The sequence below is a fragment of the Arachis ipaensis genome, chromosome B09, assembly GCF_000816755.2.
Source record: "Arachis ipaensis cultivar K30076 chromosome B09, Araip1.1, whole genome shotgun sequence".
NCBI classification, from domain to species: domain Eukaryota; kingdom Viridiplantae; phylum Streptophyta; class Magnoliopsida; order Fabales; family Fabaceae; genus Arachis; species Arachis ipaensis.
In genome coordinates this window covers 104156387-104167727 of record NC_029793.2, presented here as the reverse complement: position 1 = coordinate 104167727, position 11341 = coordinate 104156387, and the positions used below count along the sequence as shown (strand labels likewise).

The 11341-nt window shown below is 37.1% G+C and overlaps 2 protein-coding genes across 4 annotated transcripts; both read left to right on the top strand.

Annotated features, from left to right (window-relative positions):
* Positions 6508-10922, top strand: LOC107618741 (protein trichome birefringence-like 18). Of its 3 annotated transcripts, none has more exons than XR_002353244.1 (3): positions 6508-7808; positions 8524-8805; positions 9726-10922. XR_002353244.1 is itself a non-coding variant. In XM_021110354.1 (2 exons), the coding sequence occupies exons 1-2, from the start codon at positions 7370-7372 to the stop codon at positions 8601-8603; spliced, it is 519 nt and encodes a 172-aa protein (XP_020966013.1). In that variant the 5' UTR covers positions 6508-7369; the 3' UTR covers positions 8604-10922. The 3 variants fall into 3 exon arrangements, 1 of the variants encoding a protein (XP_020966013.1); XR_002353243.1 differs by having other exon boundaries at positions 9608-10922; XM_021110354.1 differs by having other exon boundaries at positions 8524-10922.
* LOC107615746 (protein YLS7-like) lies at positions 9670-10922 on the top strand (the record flags this gene model as incomplete). The annotated part of the gene is given in 3 exon segments (XM_016317781.2): positions 9670-10119; positions 10121-10423; positions 10425-10922. Coding segments are annotated over 3 exon segments (822 nt in total), but the record flags the coding sequence as incomplete, so codon positions are not given.

Genomic DNA, 11341 nt, shown 5'->3' with positions numbered 1-11341 from the left:
ATGCAATTGCTTGGTCAAAATAAATCAATGTCCAAGAAGCATATATGCACAAGGGCCAAAGGTATTAACAACCATACCAAACCACAATTGAATTGAGCTATTAAATATTTTTACAAACTTGCAAGAAAAGTGATGATTATAGGTGAAAATATGTAATTGAGCATCAAACCCTCACTGGATGTGTTTGCACTCTATTCACTCAAGTGTTTAGGGTTGATTCACTCAATTCTCCTCTATTCATGCTTTCCAAGATTTGTTTTTCTTCTAACAATCAACATTTATTCAATGCATGCATACAAGTATCATGAGGTCTTTCATTGGTTGTAATGGGGCTAGGGTCAAGGTAGGATGCATATATGGTTAAGTGAGCTTGAAATTTGAATCTTTGATAAGCTTAAACTTCCCACCTAACCTATGACATCCTATACAATTTCAAAGCTAACCTAACTACCCATTTTTCACTTTTTAACATACTCATGCATTTTCTTTTCATTTCACAACTCATATGTATTGATCTTTATTGAACTTTACTTTGCTTTGGGGCATTTTGTCCCCTTTTTATTTCTTTCTTTTCTTCTTTTTTTTCTTTCTTTTTCTATATTTTTTCTTTTTTCTTTTTTTCTTTTGTTTTTCTCATTTTCTTCTTTCTATATACAAGAACATCAATGCATAAGGTTTTACATTTGATTAATACATGAGCATGTACCCAATTCCCAATATTTACAACAAAAATACAAAACTACCCTTTTATTCACCCAATGTCCCAAGGTTCCCACACTTGAATGATACACACACTAGCCTAAGCTAATCAAAGATCCAAATAGAGGACTTTTATTATTTTCCTCTTTAAGGCTTGTAATGTGCTAAAATTAAGAACAAAGTAGGTTAAGCGTAGGCTCAAATTGGCTAACAATGGAAGATAAAAGGTAGGACTATTTGGATAAGTGAGCTAATGAAATGATAGCCTCAATTATATAAATGCATGAATACACCAAATAATGGATATAAAGAATCAAACAAATCATGGATTACAATCATAGAAAGAGAATAATGCACACAAGAAGGAAAAATAAGTGGTTATAAAATGTAACCACACAATTAGGCTCAAATCTTGCTGGCTTGTGTTCTTAGCTCAAAACCATGTTCCACAATATATATAATTCAAGCAAGTTTTATGAAAAGTTTTCACTCAAATCAATCGGTGCCCTATAGATAGAAATCTTGAAAAATTTTCATTATTTTGACTAAGCTTATTATGTATATATATATGCAAAAATAAGAAAATGCAAGTAAAAATCCTAAAAACCTAAAATGAAATGCAAAAGTGTTGGAATTAGAAACTTGTCACCCAAAATCGCCGATCGGTCAGACGACCTCCCCACACTTAAAAGTTTGCACCGTCCTCGGTGCATCCAAAGATGAGCAAGGGGGTACGGCGACTCTCCGGATTGCTACCTTCAGCTGGTAGGTCAATCGGTTTGCTGCGTGTTCTTTCTTCCGCTTCCGTTATTGCTTGTGGTGCATCAATCATGAAAAGTAAAAAATAACACCATAAGATGAGAAAATACATAAGCAAGGAAGCATACATTGTTGGAATGAGGTACTAATCACTAGAATTGAGTGAGTGCATTAGTGTGACATTAATGACAAATAAGTGTGTAAATTCTAAATTGCGCGCGGTTTAGAACACACATTAGCATAAAAGCTATGCCACTAAAGAAGCATGTACTTCACTAATCCTAGTGTGCTTGAGATGCTTTAAGTAAACTTGTAAGGTAAAACAAGCATTAAAAAAGCATGAAAGCATTCAAGATAAAAGCATGTGGATGCATATAATCATGAAACACAATGCATTAAGGTAAATACTCAACATCATCCATCAAGAAATTGCCTAGTCAAAAGATAAGGTTAAAATCACATAATGGCCAAATCATGCAATTCAAAAGGATTTAAGAGCTTGAAGGCAATGTCATGTACTTGGTATTCACAAAAGTGAAGCATGAAGAACTTAAAACCAAGTAGCAAAATATAACCTCAATCATAGAATCCAACAAAGATTATAAACATAATGATGTTAAGATAACATCCCTTTTTAATACTCAGCAGCAATTAATGGTAAACAAGAATAACAATCCAACACTTACAATGAAAAAGAGAAAATGAAATGAAAACTAACTAAAACTAACTAATCAACTAACTAACTAACTAATTAGTTAACTAAAATAAATAGTTATCAATGGTGTTTGGGAGTGTTGGATGAGGGGTAGAAGAAGGGAAGAAGAAAGGAGGAGGAAAGAAATGGAAAGAGGAGAAGAAAAGAGATGTGTTGAAGGAAGGATATCCACGCGTACGCGTGCATGGCGCGCGCGCGCGAATGGTGGCGCAATGGACGCGACGCGTACGCGTACATAGCGCGTCCGTGTCGATGGCTTATTTCAAGAATGACGCGTACGCGTCATGTGCGCGTACGCGCGTGTTGGTTTGTGCGAAAGGCACAATGCGCGCACAGCGTTCGCACAACTCTCGGGTCAATGTATGGAGGAATGAAATTTTGCAATCCACGCGTACGCGTACATAGCGCGTGCGCGTGGATGGTCGAAAACGCTTGATGCACGCGTACGCACGCAGTGCGCGTACGCGTAAAAGGTGCTCTGTTTTTCAAATTTTCTTTTTATGTTTTTGCACCAATCCAAGCATTCCAAACCTCCAAACAGCTACCAAAACACCATAAAACCTTATTTAACATACTAAACTACCAATTATACTCAACAAATCAACCAAAACATAAATTTAAACTAATTACCAATATGTACAAAAAGAGAAAATGAAAAGAAGTTACCATGGTGGGTGTCTCCCACCGAGCACTTTTGTTTATTGTCCTTAAGTTGGACTTATGGGGAGCTCCTCTCAAGGTGGCTTGTGCTTGAAGCTATCTTGGAACATCCACCAATGCTTGGTTCTCCATTGTGCCCCAAGATTCTTTATTTGTTGCACCAAGTGTTGATGGAGTTCTTCACAAGCTTGGGGCTCCCAAAGTTGATCCTCCTTGTGCGATCCGGGATCCCACACTTTATTTTCATACCCGTCTTGAAGTTGATCATCATTATTAGTCCATCCAGGTGGCAAGTGAGGTGAATTCTTAATAAAGTGACCAACAATCCTCCTAGAACCATCTAATTGAGCATTATTCCAACCTTTGTATCTCATGTTTGATGCATCAACCATAATGAGCCTTGACTTGCAACGCCAACCACAAAACATCTTTCTTTTACGCTTCATCCCACAAAGCATTCTAAGTTGGCCATCCGTTTCAAGCAAACCATATTCAAATGGGATAATAAAGCTAATAGAAATGAGTTTCACCCACTCAAATAAAGGTGTAGATGGCAACCTAGGTAAAAGTGATTCCAAGGGTCTTGACAAAGCGTATTCAATTTTCCTCCTCCTTTTTCTAAGGACTTCCACCTCTTTACAATATTTCTCAAATGTAATCCTTTGTTCAACAATACTACCTAAGCCTTTTTCCTTACTCAAATCATAAATGGGAGGATGAGAGAGATTTACCTCCACAACGCTTTCAAATTCAACGGGAGAAGGTTCTTCATGCTCAAAGGATTCTTTACCACTAAGACTTGATGCTTGATCTTCCTCACTAAGGGAACTCAATTCTTGCTCTATCCCATCCAAGTCTTCATATGGAATATGCCTTGGAAGGTGTGAACTTTCCTCCCTAGCATCAATTTCAATCATCTTGGTGGGGTTTTCTTCAACTCTATGTTCCCAAGGTGGTTCCGCATCTCCTAAGTCTTCAACCACTTCTTTCTCTTCTTCAACAATTGTAGCTTCCTCCAATTGTTCCAATACAAAGTAACTTCCCTCATTCTCCACCAATATCTCCTTCATGTTATGCTCTTCATTTGTTTCTCCACATGTAGCCATGGGAGTTCCTTGAGTATTCAAGCATTGGGATGCTAACCGGCTTACCACCTTGTCTAAGGCGGCCATGAATTGTTGCACATTCCTTTTCATCTCCTCTTGTCCTTGAACAAGAACTTCAAGGATGTCATCCATTGGAGGTTGGGGTGGATGGAAGGGTTCATCAATTTGGGGGAAGGATTCATAGTAGGAAGGTGATTCTTCTTGGTAGAGTTGTGGTGGTTCAATATTTTCCATTCTTTTCACTTGTTGCACAACATACTCCATGGTTGCTTGAAATTGATCCAATGCTTCCTTGAGACGATCCCTTGACTCTTGTTCCTCGTGGATATCATGAGTAAGATCATATGGCTCTTGGATCGATGGACATGAGTATTCTTCCATGGGAGGTTGTGGTGGAAAGGAATATTCATCTTGTGGTTAAAAATTTTTGTACATTGGAGGTGGTTCATCTTGAAAATGTTGATGTTGGAGTGGTGGTGGCTCTATATGTGGTTCATATGGCTCATATGGTTGTTGTAATGGTGGATATGGATGAGGGTCATATGAAGGTGGTTGGTGAAAAGAGGCTTGTGAGTGTGGTAGGTGGCTATGTTGAGGGTATGGCTCATAGGTGTATGGTGGTGGTTCTTGGAAGTCACAAGGGGACTCACCATAACCATTGGATTGGTATGCATCATAAAATGGCTCTTCTTCATAGTGCATAGGTGGAGGTTGTTGCCATGAAGATTGATCATATGCATATGGCTCCTCCCACCTTTGGTTATCCCATCCTTGATGCATATCTTCATTGTAGCTCCCATTTCCTACAACATAGTTGTAATCACACTCATAGCCAAAGTGAGAATTCATGGTGAAAAGAGAAAATAAAATTCAAAAGCTAATAGCAAAATAATGAAACAAAGTCCTAAACTAGCAAAGACTAGCAAACAATCCAAAAAATAAGCTATTCACAATATTTACATATATACAATAACGAATAACATAACACCATTGCAATTCCCCGGCAACGGCGCCATTTTGATGAATGGACTTTTGTGTGGTTTAGAATTCTCAAATGAAATCTCGTTGCAATATAGTTTCTAAACCAACAATAGTCCTTTCATACAAAAATTGTGTTTGTCACAAGTAACAAACCCCTAAATTTATAAACCGAAGTATTGAACCTCAGGTCGTTCTCCCTAGGAATTGCAACAAAGTGTCTTGTTATTGGTTATGGGTTGTATTTTGGGATTTTTGGGATAAGAGACATGAAATATAAATGGCAATGAAAATAAACTAACAACTAAAAAGGTCTTGGCAAAGGTTGGTGGTCAAGGATCTCTATCCTAATCACTAACCACAACATGAGAATTGGCAAGGATCAACCCCACTAAGTCATCCTCTAACTAATAAAGAAAAGTCAACTGAGCTATGTCAATCCAAGACCATAAGTCCTAGTTCTCCACCAAATCAATTAGTGAGATCTAGCGTTAATGGCTCCCAATCGTCAATCACTTGGACATTAGTAACTCAAGAGTTCCTAAGTTACCTTCCCAAGCCAAGAGTACTAAAATCTACTCTAAAATCCAACCAAGCATTTTATCAAACACTTGGAAGGCATAAAAGAAAAGCATAGTAAAATTGCAAGGAAAGTAAATCTACACTACTCAATTACAAGGAATTAAATACAACAAATCAAATGAACAATAAAGAGACATGAATCATAAATTGCATTGAAATGAAAATAGAAGAACAAAAATGCATCAATATAAAAGTAGAGAATAACATGAATTAAATGCAAAACTAGGAAGAGGAAAGGTAGAAGAAGAATAATTACATAAGAAAAAGTAAATCAAAGCATGAAATTAACCTAGATCTAAGAATTCCTAATCTAGATCTAACCTACTCCTAATTCTAGAGAGAAGAGAGAGCTTCTCTCTCTAGAAACTAACTAAAAGCATGTGAAAACTAAAATAAAACCAAACTAATGACTAGATCCCTCATTCCCCTTCAATCCTTGGGTCAAATAGCATCAGAAATGAGTTGGATTGGGCCCACAAGGCTTTAGAATTCGCTGGCCACTAATTGCTTTAAGTGGATCATATGGCAGCAACGACGCGTGCGCGTACAGTGCGCGCACGCGTCCTCATACCTATAGCAACTATGGCAAATCTTATATCGTTTCGAAGCCCCAGATGTTAGATTTCCAACGCAACTGAAACCGCATCATTTGGACTTCTGTAGCTCAAGTTATGGTCGATTAAGTGCAAAGAGGTCGGCTTGACAGCTTTTGTGATTCCTTCATTTCTTCCTAAGTTCTCCATTTTTACATGCTTTTCCCTCATTCCCTTGATCCAATCTTGGTCTCCTAAATCTAAAATCACTTAACAAACATATTAAGGCATCTAATGGAATCAAGGTGAATTAAATTTAGCTATTTCAAAACCTCAAAAGCATATTTTCACTCTTAAACACAATTAAAAGAGAAATTATAAAACCATGCTATTTCATTGGATAAATTTAAAAAAAATGTTTAAACCGGCCCTAAATTCAACACAAGATAACCATAAAAATGGAATTTATCACAAGCCTGTGTCGCTTTCTTTTCTCTTTTCTCTTTTCTCTTTTCTCAAATCTGGTTTCGTTCCATTCCATTCCAAGCTCAACCGCACACGCATCCTAATCAAATCAAACAGGGTCGCAATTCTTTAGAATTCTACCAAATTGCGCGTCACTTTGCAGCATTAATTTCCTGCTTCCAAATTCCCATCACATTGAATCTCGCCACCATCATAAAGGTTCCTGCTTTTTCTTCACCATTAATCAAAATTACTTTTTTTTCCCTTTTAATTTCATTATGGAAATTCCAATTTTGTGGGAAAAATTGGACATTTTTTAAAAAAGGAAAAATTATCTTATCTTGTTGCATGTTTAGTCAGAATTTGTTACCATTTGTGTGTTGGTTAATATGGCAGAGCTGCACATGAGGTTTGATCTCATTATCAAGCAGTATTTAGTAGTTACCTGAATCTCCTATGTGATTCCCATCACTTGAACATTGTGTTTCATGATTAAAATTTAGGTATTTTGTCTATGGTCTTCTTGAAAGCTTTCATGCTTCAGTGTTTAGGATAGAGCTTGGAGGTGTTTGATGAAGGGCATGGCTTGGAGTACTACATCTAAAGGTTCTTCCATAATTTCTTCGAATCGAAAGCCGATTTCGTGGATTGCAGTTTTAGTAGGAGTACTTGCAGTTTTCTTAATTTATGCTTCTTGAGGACTTGTATCATACCCTATTGGATTCACTGTTCATAGTCATTTTTATGGTGTAGATAATACAGCAAAGATAGATGTGTCAGTACCTTCAAAAAATGAAAATTCTAAGGATGCTCAATTGAATAGAAGTTCAGATCTTGTTGATAATAAATAATCTTTGGATCTAGATTCTCCCATGGTTTCGTCTGATCAATCTAATGGTAGCAGTATAGAACAAACTGATAGTAACTCAAACTCACAAGCAGGGTTGAGTGAGCAGACATCAGAGCAATCTCCGGTTAACAAGGAGGTGAATGAAATAGAATCTACTGATAGAGCGGGTTCTGATTTGCAAGAATCTTCAACTTCATTTGATGGAAGTAAGGATGCAGTCAATAGTAGATTGCCTTCTAAATTCGATTCACAGGTTGATATGGTTTCGACGGCAACTTTGCCAGTGGCTGGTAATGATACAAGTATTGTTAAAAATGAGGAACCGGCCTCTGTGGATTTTATCAGTCAGTCCGGTGCAGCTGATGAGGAACCCATGTCATCTAGTAATTCCACATCAAAGACAGTTCCAGAGGCAATAGAGAAGCATGATAGCGCATCTTCTGCTGGTTCAGCTAATCCAGGTTGCAGTTGTGATAATCATATTGTTTTATTGTATTACTCTTTGATTTATATAATCAATTACAACATAAAATTGTTTTTTTTTTCTTCGCCACTTTTGGGAACACATTGGAGCATTAATTTCATTATTAGTTTAATTTTATTATTATGACTTGGAACATGCTTATGAAGTGATTTATGTGTAATACTTGTTTATTATGTGTCCACTTAACTTAATGAGGAGAATATGGATTTAGTATTCAACATATGTACTACATACTGCCTCAAACATTAAAGTTTTTCTATCATAGAGTATAGGCTTCGGTAGGGAGAAAGAGATTGAAATAGTATAGCCAGAAAATCATTTTTTTTCTTTTCCCTGTATAATAAGATGGCTGTAGCAATCTTACTATTTATATATTTCTGTGACTCCTATAATGAAGGCTTGAAATTAGATTCCTTGCTTTTACTTGTATAACTTGATGCTAGTATGATTTCATAGTAAGCGCTCTTTCAGTTTGATCTTTGTTTATGTTATAAATTATGAGTTAATCAATAGATTTGTGAAAATTATTAGATATCTTTTAGGTTGAGATAGGATAATAAAACTAGTATTTGTATCTTATTACCAAAAACTGTGACTGTCATATAGCCTTTTTTTTCCAAAATCATTTTGGTTCGAAATACTATGTATATCTTTGGTGATGTTTAATTGGTTTTTCTGATTGGATTTTGTAGAGTGCGATTTGTACCATGGAAGCTGGATACACGATCCATTCCATTGGGACCATTATATAGAAATGATACATGCCCAGTAATTACACAGATGCAAAAGTGTCAGGCTAATGGGAGGCCTGACAAGGATTATGAGAATTGGCACTGGAAGCCATCTCAGTGTGACCTCCCAAGATTTTGATCCAAAGAAATTTTTGGAGTTGATGAGAGGGAAGACCTTGGCATTCATTGGAGATTCAGTTGCAAGAAACCAGATGGAATCATTGCTGTGATTCTCTCTGGCAGGTTATTTCTTTTTAATTTGTGTATCTGCGTTGAATGGAAAATAAAATGATTCCTAGATAACAGGGAAATTCAATGTTTTGCGAATTTGTCATTCTATTTTATCATGGTTGCTTTTGATATTAGTATATTAGATTTATAATATTATCCATAAGGTTGGCCGAGCCCGAGAAACACATAACAAACTGTAGTTTGTCCACTTCGTAAGACAGCAAATTAAAGACATGGAATAGAAAAAGGAATTCTGTTTCAAGGAAGAACCTCAATAATCCTTTAAAGAAACCGAAGGGATGAACTTGGCCTTGTGATGGGGAATTTGATTAGTTAGGATTTAGTATAAATAGGAGGGAAAACACAGTGGGGTAAATCAGCCATGGAATGGAGTGAGGAAAGATTAAGAGAGTAGTGGTCCCCCGAAAATCCTCTCTAGTAGTTTCATGTGCTGTGCTCATCTTGATCAAGAACCATTAGTGAACAGAATAAACTCCTGATTTGATTTTGATGATCTGAACCAATTCCGTCATATAACTGCTGAGCTGATGTGATGTTACTATCAGCCTTTGAACATAGTTTACGGATATTAATTGATCTGGATTATCTGAGGAAGTCAGTTATCTATCACATATTACGGGTGCTTAATTTTAAGTATCATTCTGGCTACTAGGTCAAGAATTGTCTTCGTGTGGCATTTGAGCTGCAGCTGCAGCTGCACCATGCTATGTTCATGATCAAATTCAATGATTTCCTTGCATAGAATTTACTTTATACTTGCATACATACATTATATGCGTGCTTGTTTTTGCAGGGTGCATGATAATGTGCATTCATTTTGCATAGTGAGAAGGCTAACTTATAAAATGATACTTTCTGGTAGAGGTACCGAAGAGTCGGGGAAATCGTAACATGCAACGATATTATTTCAGGTCCACATCTGTAAAGATTGCACGGATGTGGTCTTCGTGGCTTCTCAAACATTATCCTGAGCCATTTGATTATGCCGAGGCTGGTGTGGATAAGCTCCATCTTGATGCTCCGGATGAGAAGTTGATGGAATTCCTCCCAATGTTTGATGTGGTTGTTCTTTCTTCCGGTCATTGGTTTGCCAAGAAGTCTGTGTACATTTTGAACAACGAGATTGTGGGCGGGCAGTTGTGGTCGCCGCCCAAATCTCATCAGGACAAAATGAAGATTAACAGTATTCAAGCATACGATATATCTGCTGAAACGATTCTTACTTCCATTCTTGCGCATCCAAAATACAAGGGGCATACAATTGTGTGCTCTTACTCGCCGGATCACTACGAGGGTGGTGCCTGGGAACACGGGTGGATCGTGCACGGGGAAGGTGAAGCCTCTTGGTCCGGGCGAACTGGGGGAGAACGAATTCACAAATGTCATGCATGCACAACAGGTTAATGGTTTCAACCGTGCTATGCAGAATGCAACAAATGCATCAAGGTTGAAGTTAATGGATATCACTGAAGTTTTTCAGTACAGGCATGATGGCCATCCTGGTCCATACAGGAGCACTGATCCAAATAAGATCACAAAGCGTGGACGGGATGGAAGGCTGCCACCGCAGGATTGCTTGGATTGGTGCATGCCAGGCCCTGTGGTCTGCTGTGGATACCTGGAATGAGCTCGTGATGGAGATCATTAGGCGAGAATATGAAGGTTCAAGTGCATCGTGATTGGTTGAGTGACTCGGTAGGAAATGAAAGTTTCTTGGGGAGAGACAAAAATAGTTAAGTTGTATTACTTGTATATTTTCATAGAAGAAAATATTAACATTGTAGAGATAGAGGAATGCTAGAGGGCCAGCAACTTTTGTGATTTGTAGCCATCAAATAGCCATCAATGATGGTTTTAATAGTGTGAGATTGGTGTGAGATTTCATCCAATGGTTCACTTTTCTTTGCTGGTTACATGCTGGCTAGAATTTAACAAAGTTGCTGGTCCCCTAGACTTTTCCGTAGAGAAATTAATTTATTTGTATTTGGGTTCGGCTGATAAGCTATTTGCTTATTCCTTAACCCTCAAAGGCCATTAGTACACCTGATATGGCTACGTATGTAATTACCAAGTTTTGATTTTTAATATACCACATCATATTTTTTTAACATCAGTTCGCATTATTTTATCTGATATTTTTGGTAGTGAGTTTTAGTGGTTTAATGGTTTTGTCACCAAGGCTTATCATCTTAAGTTATCAAAGTTGTAAGCCTTTCCGAGAAACATATATTACTTTTTATTTTTAATATTGGAGAAGAGTATTGTTTATACAAAAAATTCTCTAGGTCAAATTTGTATTTATACAAAAAAATCTAACGGTAATGCTAATGTAGTGTGTCGGAGGAAAAAAATTTTTGTCGAAGGAAAAAATTTTTCTGATGTGCTGAAGAGACGCGGCACTAGAGCACGGGTGACGCGCTTCTACATTGGTAGACAACTTCTGTGTCAAAAAGTAGAGTGAGTAAAATATGTCAACATTATGAATGTTAATTACATTAGACTAATTTGCTTTGAAGTTTTAACCATG

Excerpts from the sequence above, each read along its gene's own strand:
- LOC107618741 (XM_021110354.1), top strand. The coding sequence starts at position 7,370 with ATGGTTTCGTCTGATCAATCTAATGGTAGCAGTATAGAACAAACTGAT. Across the intron at positions 7,809-8,523 it reads TGCTGGTTCAGCTAATCCAG|AGTGCGATTTGTACCATGGA; the intron begins GTTGCAGTTGTG and ends TGGATTTTGTAG.